General features: G+C 53.0%; 1 protein-coding gene across 1 annotated transcript; it reads right to left on the bottom strand.

Annotated features, from left to right (window-relative positions):
• Window positions 1-5,943: 5,943 nt before the first annotated feature.
• Window positions 5,944-10,793, bottom strand: LOC145547965 (uncharacterized). The gene is made up of 6 exons (XM_081598217.1): window positions 10,707-10,793; window positions 9,403-10,615; window positions 9,065-9,313; window positions 8,747-8,992; window positions 8,086-8,532; window positions 5,944-5,997 (listed from the first exon to the last, which is right to left on the bottom strand). The coding sequence occupies exons 2-6, from the start codon at window positions 10,594-10,596 to the stop codon at window positions 5,944-5,946; spliced, it is 2,190 nt and encodes a 729-aa protein (XP_081454343.1). The 5' UTR covers window positions 10,597-10,615; window positions 10,707-10,793.
• Between the last annotated feature and the right edge of the window lie 230 nt (window positions 10,794-11,023).

Here is an 11,023-nt window from a genome sequence, read left to right as displayed (position 1 = left end):
GTTCTTGGATCCATCTTTCACGTCCAGACCAGTTGGGATTATGTGCAAGTGGTCTGCTTCTCACTGCTTCTAATCCATGTTCAAGGAAGTGTTTTACTACGGTTGTTTCCGTTTTTATTTTACATTTCATGTTGGATTTATGTTTGGAAATGCGTTCTCTAAACGAGGTCCCTGTTTTACCCACATATTGTTTTTTGCATTTATGACACCAAATTACGTAGATCACAATTCCATGAGTGTTTTCTGTCTGTTTGGCATTTTTTTAAACCTGTTTAATGATTCCTAATTGGATTAAATGTTTACTTATATGGGAATTCCCCTTAGCGCGCTATTTTCAATTAATGGTGATTAGCAGTTAATTTTAGACAGCTCTCTTTTATTTCCACTAGTTTGATAGCGTTGTTAGAGCCAGAGCAGCCTAGCTCCTTTAGCTCTAAGTCGTATCTAAGTCTAAATCAAAATTTCAGAACTCAATCATCAGTGGTGACTGTTGGCTCAAACGGACGTTTCGGCCGTGAATAATCACCATACGCCCTCGCCAACAGCGGCCCCTCGGACTGATCAATTTCCGAGGTCGAGTCCTGTGTTCAATTAAAGGTGATTTTGGTGATTTATTAGAGTCTACAAAGGGAGAAAAACTTATCGATTAAAAGCGCAAGTAGTCCTCCTAATTATTCTTTCCAAATTATTTAATGTAATATATAGTTATTATTTATTTAAAATTATATAATTTTAATATAATAGTATTTTAATAAGTATGTAAATAAGTATATATATAAATTTAATTAATAATTAAATAATTATTAGAGAAGGAGTCCTATACCGTGTTCTTATGTAAATTTTGTATATTGTTTTTACCGTTAATTCCGGTAACTTTATTAAAGGGAAGAAAGAAGTTGTGTGGGTGGTTTATTTTAAGTGTTTTTCTTGTAATGTACCCGTAAAAAGTACGTACCGTACTCCTGGTTTCTACAAATAGTGTCTTATAAGTTTCGTCCTGTAGCCGCAGCTAACTCGAAACCTTTAAAAGATACCCCACCGGTTCTATGGTTCGATCGTCAGTATCTCTGTTGCGGGTAACTATCCACGGTAAAAACTCGGAAAAAATCTTTTTTTGGATAAGTAGGTATCAAAATGAGGATCCCTGAAGAAGAATTGTAAAAGAACTTTTGGTTTTATTCATTAGAGGCAACTGTACCTTCGTTCAGCAATGAAGGCTTTCCGCTGTGATCCCGGTGGTCGGAGCGGCGGAAATAACTCACATTCCAACGTTTATTGTAACCATGGCAACTGTTGTCAACCTCCCGTCATCAGCCGTTTCCATTATGGTCGCGCGCTGGTTTCCGTTCTTATGTATGGCATCTTTTTTGTTTGCAAAACCCGAAATTATCATTTTAATGCAAATAACCATATGGTATATTAAAGTTTTATGTTCGGTGCATTATTTGATCTAAAGTGGGAGATGGAATGGGAGAAGAGGGGGAAAAAACTAGAAGGATAAGTGGAGAGGGAAGAGGGAGAAAAGAAAAAGAATAATAATAATAATCATCATCATCCTAATAAGAAATATTTCTAATAGAAAACTAATAATAATAAATTAAAAAAATAATTTAAATAATAATAATAATATAAGTATATATATATTTTTTATATAATATATAATAATAATAATATTATAATATAAAATTGATAATAATAATATAATAAAATAATATAGTAATATAATAATAATAATAATAATCATAATCAAAACTTGATAATAATAAAATAGAAAATTGATAATAATATAATATAATAATATAATAAAATAGTATAATAAAATAATAATAATAATAATAATAATAATAATGAAAAAATATTGAAAAAATAATACAAAATTTAATAATAATAATAATAAAAAATAAAGAAATTAGGAGAAACAAGATGGGAAATAGAAGTGGAATTAAATAACAGAGAATAAGATTAAGCAAATGAAATAGAATTAAGCCATAGAAAATAGATACTTTTTTGTTGGTGTTATGTTAGAATGAGGTTTTGTTTTGTTGTATTGCAGACATGTGTGGGTGTAGATAGTTTTTGCGTCATTCCGACTACCTGAGGCTTCAACAGATGGGTGATCGAGGATCTGGCTGAACTGGGTGGGGGATTCGCTCTCTGAGCCTGTGGGCTCCCCACGAATGGATCACAGCCCGTTACAGGAACCTCAAAGGGTATGCGCTCTCGCTCGAGATCAGAGTCCATCCTGGGCCACAGGAACTATCTCTTATGGATGGTGTATGGTGTTTACGGTGTGCACAAAGGCTCCACCTATTTGTTTTTGTATGTGCTGTATGGGCTGCTTAGAATATGACCAGCATATTCCGGTGGGTGTAATTGCCTTTTCCAAACTAAGTTCAGATGGAGGCTGGAGTGAATTGGTATGTTGGTGTTCTTGATTCAAAGAGGAAAGAAGAAAGAGCCTGACAGTGATACATACAAAAGACCTTGGTTAAGTTTAGAGCTTAACATTTAGTGAAGGTTAGAATGAGACACATTCAACACAGAGGGTTAGGTTTAGAGCTTAACATTTAGTGAAGGTTAGAATGAGACACATTCAACACAGAGGGTTAGGTTTAGAGTTTAACATTTAGTGAAGGTTAGAATGAGACACATTCAACACAGAGTGTTAGGTTTAGAGCTTAACATTTAGTGAAGGTTAGAATGGGTTATGGTAACTGGAAATAAAACCGCGTGGCATTACCACTTAACGTGGTCCCACAGAGCTGAAACTTCGTGGGGGTGTTCAGTCCGACCCCATGGACCGTATGCCACCGCTTGTTCAATCCAGGCACGCCCCTGTGGGGTCGATCCGGACCCCCCATTTCTAAAAACGGCACCGGCCCCCCAGCAAGAACCGTAGTAGCTGGAGCTATAAAAATCGGTACGTTTAAAGAGCTAGACGAGATCGCAAAGGCTGCCAAGCCGCATCGCGATCGGATCAAAATTGCCCTGTTGGTGGCCGTTAGAATATGTGGAAAATTATGGTTCCGGGCGGCCATTTCCCATTCAAATCAATGGAGCGGTTTTTCTGGAAACACGAAATTCAAACACCAGGGAGACCCACTTAACGTGGTCCAACGGAGCTGAAACTTCGTGGGGGTGTTCAGTCCGACCACATGGAACTAATGTCACCGGTTTTTCAATTCAGGCACGCCCCCTTGTGTCGATCCGGACCTGGGGTCCGAAAACCGCACATGGCTCTGAAGGGCCAAGCTTTGATGCTAGAGCTCCAAAATTCGGTATGTGTGTAGTCCGAGACGAGATCGCAAAGGCTGCCAAGCCGCATCTCGATCGGGTCAAAATTGCCCTGTTGGTGGCCGTTAGAAGATGTGCAAAATTTGGGTACGCAGCGAACACTCTCCAGTTAAACCTATGGAGAAACCCAACATTTTTTTACCAGAATCTAAGTCCTGCTGCCTTACCAGGGGCACGAACTTCCAGGGCCTGCGTACTGCTGGGTTTAGTCCGTGGATGGGTGCTTAAGTGTGGGTTCACGTGCTCGGCCGGTGTGCCTGGCAGGCCCGGTTCTCTGTTGAAGGCGAAAAAAAGTCTAAGTCCCATCCAGGGACCGGACAGGGGGCGCTCGGACGGAAGAGGCTGGGGACGGTAGCCTCTCCCCGGTCAACCCAAGGCCACATTGCCCCCCTAACTGTTGCCTTACCAGGGGCACGAGCCTCCAGGCCCTGCGTGCTGGGGGGTGTAGTCCGAGGAGGGGTGCTTAAGTCTAGGTACACGTGTTCGTGTGGAGAGCCTGGTTCTCAGCTGATGGCACATCCAGGGGTCGCTCGGACGGAGAGTCCGGGGCTGGGTGCTTAAGTGTGGGTACACGTGTTCGGCCGGTGTGCCTGGCAGGCCCGGTTCTCAGTTGAAGGCGAAAAAAAGTCTAAGTCCCATCCAGGGACCGGACAGGGGGCGCTCGGACGGAAGAGGCTGGGGACGGTAGCCTCTCCCCGGTCAACCCAAGGCCACATCGTGAAACTGAGTTGCCTTACCAGAGGCACGAGCTTCCAGGGCCCGCGGGCTACTGGGTTTAGTCCGAGGAGGGGTGCTTAAGTGTGGGTTCACATACTCGTGTGGAGAGCCTGGTTCAATCAGAGGGGTTGGGAGACTGTGTCAAACCCCGGAGCGAAGTCTGGGTGTGGGCCCATGGCTTGGATGTCAAGGCTATGTGGAGTTCCATGCAGCCTTGACCTCCAGGCCTGGATGTCCCAGCCTGGATGTCTCTGCCTGGATGTCTCTGCCTGGATGTCCCAGCCTGGATGTCCCAGCCTGGATGTCTCTGCCTGGATGTCTCTGCCTGGATGTCCCAGCCTGGATGTCTCTGCCTGGATGTCTGTGCCTGGATGTCTCTGCCTGGATGTCTGTGCCTGGATGTCTCAGCCTGGATGTCTCTGCCTGGATGTCTCTGCCTGGATGTCCCAGCCTGGATGTCTCTGCCTGGATGTCTCAGCCTGGATGTCCCAGCCTGGATGTCTCTGCCTGGATGTCTCAGCCTGGATGTCCCAGCCTGGATGTCTCTGCCTGGATGTCTGTGCCTGGATGTCTCTGCCTGGATGTCTCTGCCTGGATGTCCCAGCCTGGATGTCTCTGCCTGGATGTCCCAGCCTGGATGTCTCTGCCTGGATGTCTCTGCCTGGATGTCCCAGCCTGGATGTCTCTGCCTGGATGTCCCAGCCTGGATGTCTCTGCCTGGATGTCTCTGCCTGGATGTCTCTGCCTGGATGTCTGTGCCTGGATGTCTCTGCCTGGATGTCCCAGCCTGGATGTGTCTGCCTGGATGTCTCAGCCTGGATGTGTCTGCCTGGATGTCTCAGCCTGGACTGGATGTCCCAGCCTGGATGTCTCTGCCTGGATGTCTCAGCCTGGATGTCCCAGCCTGGATGTCTCTGCCTGGATGTCCCAGCCTGGATGTCCCAGCCTGGATGTCTCTGCCTGGATGTCTGTGCCTGGATGTCTCTGCCTGGATGTCTCAGCCTGGATGTCCCAGCCTGGATGTCTCTGCCTGGATGTCCCAGCCTGGATGTCTCTGCCTGGATGTCTGTGCCTGGATGTCTCTGCCTGGATGTCTGTGCCTGGATGTCTCTGCCTGGATGTCCCAGCCTGGATGTCTCTGCCTGGATGTCCCAGCCTGGTTCTGCAGGCCTGGATGTCTCTGCCTGGATGTCTGTGCCTGGTTCTGCAGGCCTGGATGTCTCTGCCTGGATGTCCCAGCCTGGTTCTGCAGGCCTGTATGTCTCTGTTGCTCCAGGCCCGGATTTCAAATTCGTACGGAACCTAGGCAAACTATATACTGGAAGAACCGGGCGAGTCCCAGGAGTGCCCCGGTGGTCTCCGATTTCGCCTAGGACGTTCCCCCGATTTTTAACGAATTTTTAAGCGATTTTCGCCAAAGCGGTCCCATTCGGTCCCCCGAAAAAGCGGTCAAAACGGACGGGAACCCTGGCATGTCATACCCCGATGGAACCGGGCGAGTCCCAGGAGTGCGCTGGTGGTGTCCGATTTGCTCCAGGACCTTCCTACGATTTTTAACGAATGTTTAAGCGATTTTCGCCAAAGCGGTCCCATTCGGTCCCCCGAAAAAGCGGTCAAAACGGACGGGAACCCTGGCATGTCATACCCCGATGGAACCGGGCGAGTCCCAGGAGTGCGCTGGTGGTGTCCGATTTGCTCCAGGACCTTCCTACGATTTTTAACGAATTTTTAAGCGATTTTCGCCAAAGCGGGTCCATTCGGTCCGCTTTCGCGGAAAAAAATGCACTTTTTCGGTAAAAACGCACCATGGCCCGATAGTCCGGAGTCCGGGGAACAGCCCCGTGCCATCCGTTTCCTTCTACCGCAAAGAACGACCGAGATATTAGCACCGGAAGGTCCGGTGCACACTAAAATGTCCGGTCTTTTTTACTTTCACTTTCGCCCATGAAACTCGCCGAGGGTATTCGTCACCTTACCCGCAAAACACTGCCGGAACGATATGAGAAGAGAGTTGGAAAAGAGGGACTTAGAAGAAAAATGGGAAAGTGAGGTCTTAGAAAATTATATTTTCGGAAACCTGGATGTCTGGCGAGCCTATCTAAGCAGGTTTCAGCCCTCTTTTCCCCCATTTTAGTGCATTTTGAGCGGTTTTAAAAAAAAAAGTCTGCCTTTTCTCTGGAGAACCGGGGCTTTGGCCGACATGTCTCAGATTTGGCCGGTGAGTCTGCTGGGTCCTTCCGACGGGCCTGGAGGTTCTCTGGCTCGCCCCGGAGCTCTGTGGAAGGCAGGACAGAGCGGCAAGGACACCCTGGGCCCAGGCCGAAGGCGGTGTGCTCTGAGCGGACTCCGGTCCGCCCGGGGTCCCGCTGGAGGTCCTGGAGCTCCAGTGGATGTCTCCCACGCACACTTACACACACACAACCGACCGAACAGCACACGTGGCCTGCCATGAAGGGCTCCCGCCGGCCCTGGTGCTCTCAAGCACTGGCGCTTCGGCGAAGGGTTCCTCCAACCTTGCAGGTTCGCCTCTAGACCCGGGTACTGACAGTCTGTGGTACGGTACAAATGTGGCCTGCCATGAAGGGCTCTCGCCGGCCCTGGTGCTCTGAAGCATTGGCGCTTCGGCGAAGGGTTCCTTCAGCCTTGCAGGCCCGTCTCCTGACCCGTGCAGACGCGGGTCTGGAGGCATGTATGCCCGACCCCACCCGCTCCAGCCCGCGGTCGTACCATCGGTAGCGAGACCGAGACGTCCCGTCTGTCCCAGCCGTCTTTCACTGGTCCATCGCCGGTCGGTTCCAGTTGGGTATCGTTTGGGGGTGGAACCGGCCTCCGCAAGCGGCGGTGGCTCCAGGAGATCATAGAGTTTCTCAAACCCTGACGACGCACGACCTTTCGAGATGCATGCCCCGCGCCTCGGAGCCGGAAGTCGGCGGGCTCTCCTCCGGATAAAGCGCGCACCCACGCGGTGCGTCGCCGGAGCAACCTTCCGTCACCGGCCTGCCTAGTAGCATATGCTTGTCTAAAAGATTGAGCCACTGAGAGACCAGAGCTGCTGCGGCGTTGGGTTGCGGGGCCTTGAGTGAGGCCCCGCTCTCGGCGCGTGGCTCTTGTTGGCTCTCGGTGGCTACATAACTAATTGCTGGGTCGAGGTTCTTGGGGGGGGGAGCGCCGCGGGGAAACGGGGCCGGCCAGTCCTCAGGGTCTGGCCGGGGCCGGCCACGCCGCTTCGGCGGTTGTGGTTCGACCTGAGCCCCCCGTCTCCCTCACACCGCTTTTCCCCCCCTCCCCCGTACTTGATAGCAGATCCTCGGCGCGGGGGTCTCGGCGGCCGGATGTCGCGTCCGGGGCGGGAGCGGCGGAGCCTCGGCTCCGTCCGTCTTCCGGCCCGCCGCGGCGCACGACCGTTCTCCGCGCCGGGCTCCGGCCCGCGGCTGTGCTCTTCCCGCCCCATTTAACTGTTTGGGGGGTGGGATTTGTATCTGTCGCGGACCGGCTCCACCGACTTAGTCCGGGGCCGACCACCCGCCGAAGGCGCCCTCCGGGCCGCCCGGCAGCCTCTGCTCCAAAGCGCTCGTAACCGTCGCTCCGACCCCGAAGGGCTTCGCGGGGCCGGACGGCGGAGCGAGCGTTGGAGGCTGCGTCGGGGCGGCGCCGAGCGCACGGCGAACCTACGGTGACGGCCCCAAACTCGGAACCGAAAACCCCCAGTGCGGGGACGCGGCTAAGCCCTGGCCGCTCTCCGCGCGCCGGCTGGTACCCAACTCTCCCCTCTCCCCCGGAGAGGGCACGGGGGGTTCAATGACTCGCCTCGGCGGCGGACCTTCGCCCTGTCGGGCGGGGGCCCTCGGCGAGTCGAGCGCCAGTCGGTCGCTTTTGTCAAACCCACATTCTCTGAGCTTTCCCTGAACAGACACACAAAAGCTCTTAGCGATGGATCACTCTGCCAGTGGTGAAGAGAAGTTCAGACCGTCGTGAGAGAGGGGTACCCACTGACATTCAAGAGATTCCCCCCCTCGATCCTATCCTTTTTGTCGGCCGACCTCCGGGGCCCCCACGAAAGGACCGTTGCCATACCAGGGGCACGAACTTCCTCCGGTTCCCAGGCGAGGGTGCAGGCCTCAGCTCGCCCCCCACAACCCTTCGGTTCCCGGTTCTCTCTCCCTTCCCGGTTCTCTGACCCTTCAGAGGCGATTGGGGGCCAGCGTCGGTCATCCGTGACCGGTGTGGGCCTGCCACACTCCGGTGTGGCAGACCTCGGCCCCCCTTCCCTCCCTTGGTCTGGTTTGATCCTGCCCCACTAGGGCACGAGCTTCTAGGCCCTGTGTGCTGGGGGTTGGGGTCCGAGGAGGGGGACCACAGTATGTGTGCGCAGGTTCGGCCGGTGCCTTGCTGGTTACGGTTCTCTGACCCTCCAGGATGGAGAGGGGGCTGGCCGGCCTCTCGAGGCCGGCCAGGGCCCGTCACGCTCGGGCGTGTGGCGGGCCTGTCCCCTCTCCTGCCAGTCTCTGGGTCATCAGACCTCTCCAGGGGCACGAACTTCCAGGGCCTGCGTACTTCTGGGGCCGATGAGGTGTGTTTCAGTGTGGCTTCACTTACTCGTCTGGAGGGCCTGGTTGTATGGTTCTCTCTGCCCGTAGGTTTTCCCCAAAACACCCCAATAATAAAGCAGATTTAGCGGTAAACATTTAAATTCTTTATTGAATAGTTCCAGTGGGTGGCTCCGTCTCTGTAGGACTGCTTGATGGAGCCAGATCCCCGAGGAGTCACCATCCGTAGCCAGTACACTGGCAGGACTAGCGGCCCTGGATCTTCCAGAGCTCGGAGAGGATTGGGGTGCTGTGGCTCGGTCGAACGCGTTCCGGATGTCAGCCAATTGCTCCGCGGTGAGATGGTTGGCATAGTACCGGTCCGCGGTCCTCGTGTCATGACACATGACCCTAGACAGTTGTCCCCTGACCTCGCTGCCGTGCGCATCCCGTGCCTGCGTAGAACCAGAAAATACATTTAAAAACAGAAAAGCGGGTGAGTTCAGAGCCGTTAATGGATCACTCACGTGGGTCGCTACCGCTGTCCTTAGATCGGTTACCGTGGGACGGCCCGGAAGTCCCATTGAGCTCCATGCACACGCCGCGTATTTGCTTAGCCGTCTTATACGCGTCTGTTGTGCGCTGAAAAACAGTAGCTTGCAGCGTGGTTCCAGCAGCCGGCGGACACCCATCCAACGTACGAACCACCCGAACTCGGCATGGCTCAAGAACAGCTGGGCGGCGCCGAACGCACGGTTCGTCTTGTGCCTCCTCACCTGAGGAGAGATCAGATTAGATTAGATTAGCTTCCCATGCCCGTTCCCCAGGTCTGGTTCTACCAGGTCTGGTTCTACCAGAAACTTACATTAATCACAAAGCCCGGAGCGCCTTCCTGGGCTTCATCAATCGCTTCCTGGAGCTCGTCGGCAGTCATGTTTGTCAAGACCCCTGCTCTGTGACCATAGACCGCAGAGAGATAGCAAGCTAGGTAACCATAGAACTGGTTCCGCAACTGGATGGTTGGCTGGTTCTCCAGCTTTCTTAGCAGGGAAGGGATTGTCGTCCTGGCCAGGGTCTTGCAGGTTCTCAGCTGGGTTCTGGTGACGGTCCGCCGTTCCTTGGAGCGCTTAACTTCGATCTGGTGGAGGGTCACCTCGGTGGCTATTTGGAGGAGGTCAGCCTTGACCGCTCTGCTGACGGCGGTGATCTGTCTCCGGGTCAGCCTGCATTCCCGCGGGGGTGTAGCGGCAAAGTAATCCATGAACTGGGACAGGTTCACCAGGTAAACTTTAACAGTCGTTATGGCTCTTTTCTTCAGCTTCAGTGCCTGCGGGAAGGCGTGGACCCGTTCCACGTCGTCCAGGAACTTCCAGGTGGGGTTCACCTGCCTGCCGTGTGCAATAAATGAGAGAAAGCTACGGACCCGACCCAGCTTGGAGCGTGCGTTCATCCGGTGCTGTTGGCTTGGCAGGGCACCCCGCAGATCTGAGTGGAATTCTTCAAGGTAGCGCTCCACGGGTGGTGGAAACTTCCTTGGAGCAAATGGCAGCAGGGCAAGTCCTCTGACTGGCCTTGTGGAGGTTGATGTTGCAGGGGAATCAGAGTCGGTCTGGCCCGGCGGAGAAGCTGCAGGAGACGGGGCTCCGGTGGCTGCAGGTGAACCATGCGGAGAAGCTGCAGGAGACGGGGCTCCGGTGGCTGCAGGTGAACCAGGCGGAGAAGCAGAAGCAGGCATGGTGACAGCATGAGGAGAAGAGTCTGTACTTGATATCGGCCGTGGTGCCCGGCGTGGGGTGCCGGGAGACGACGACGACACGTCTGCGTCTTCCCCCTGCGATTCTGGAGCTCTGCTGTTCGGGTCTTGGGCGTCCAGGCCGGATGCCAGCGGCGGGTTCGGATCCGTGGAGCGAAGCTCTGCGATGGCGCGGAGAGTTGAGCGCCACTGAAGCTGCAGAAGATGGTCGCCTAACACCTGTGGCTCGAGGCGGTTGTGAGCACCGGACAGATGTCTGTCCACCCTCGGACCATTGTATCCACACGCTCTGACTGGGCAAGTCATCCCACGGATGTTCACTCGTCTGTGGGCGAAGGCAAGGAGTATCTTACGCTCAGCAGGGTTCAAGATGCAATGGGTCCGCTCTAAATGCTTGGGCAGCAGAGAAAACTTGCGTTGGCAGATTGGGCAGCGTCGGTCTGGAGGCATCTGGACCCACGTCTGGCAGTAATGTCCGGCAGAAGCTTGGTTGTCTGGCAGAAGCTTGGTTCTCCGGAGAAGGTCGCAGCAGAAAGGCTGGAACGGGCAGCTGGGTTCTATTGAGCCTGATTGCGAGGCAGGCAGGCAGGCAGGCAGGCAGGGCGCTGATTGCACGATTGCTTCCAGCCGCACAGAATGTCTCAGAAAACTTTCTAAGTGTTGAATCATGCCTTACCAGGGGCACGAAAAGAATTGATTGGGATTTAAACACCTTATGCGAAAAAACACTATC

This window comes from Poecilia reticulata, chromosome 17 (assembly GCF_904066995.2).
Source record: "Poecilia reticulata chromosome 17, P_reticulata-male-v2, whole genome shotgun sequence".
In the NCBI taxonomy this organism is placed as follows: Eukaryota; Metazoa; Chordata; class Actinopteri; order Cyprinodontiformes; family Poeciliidae; genus Poecilia; species Poecilia reticulata.
This window is presented reverse-complemented; position numbering and strand designations above follow the sequence as displayed.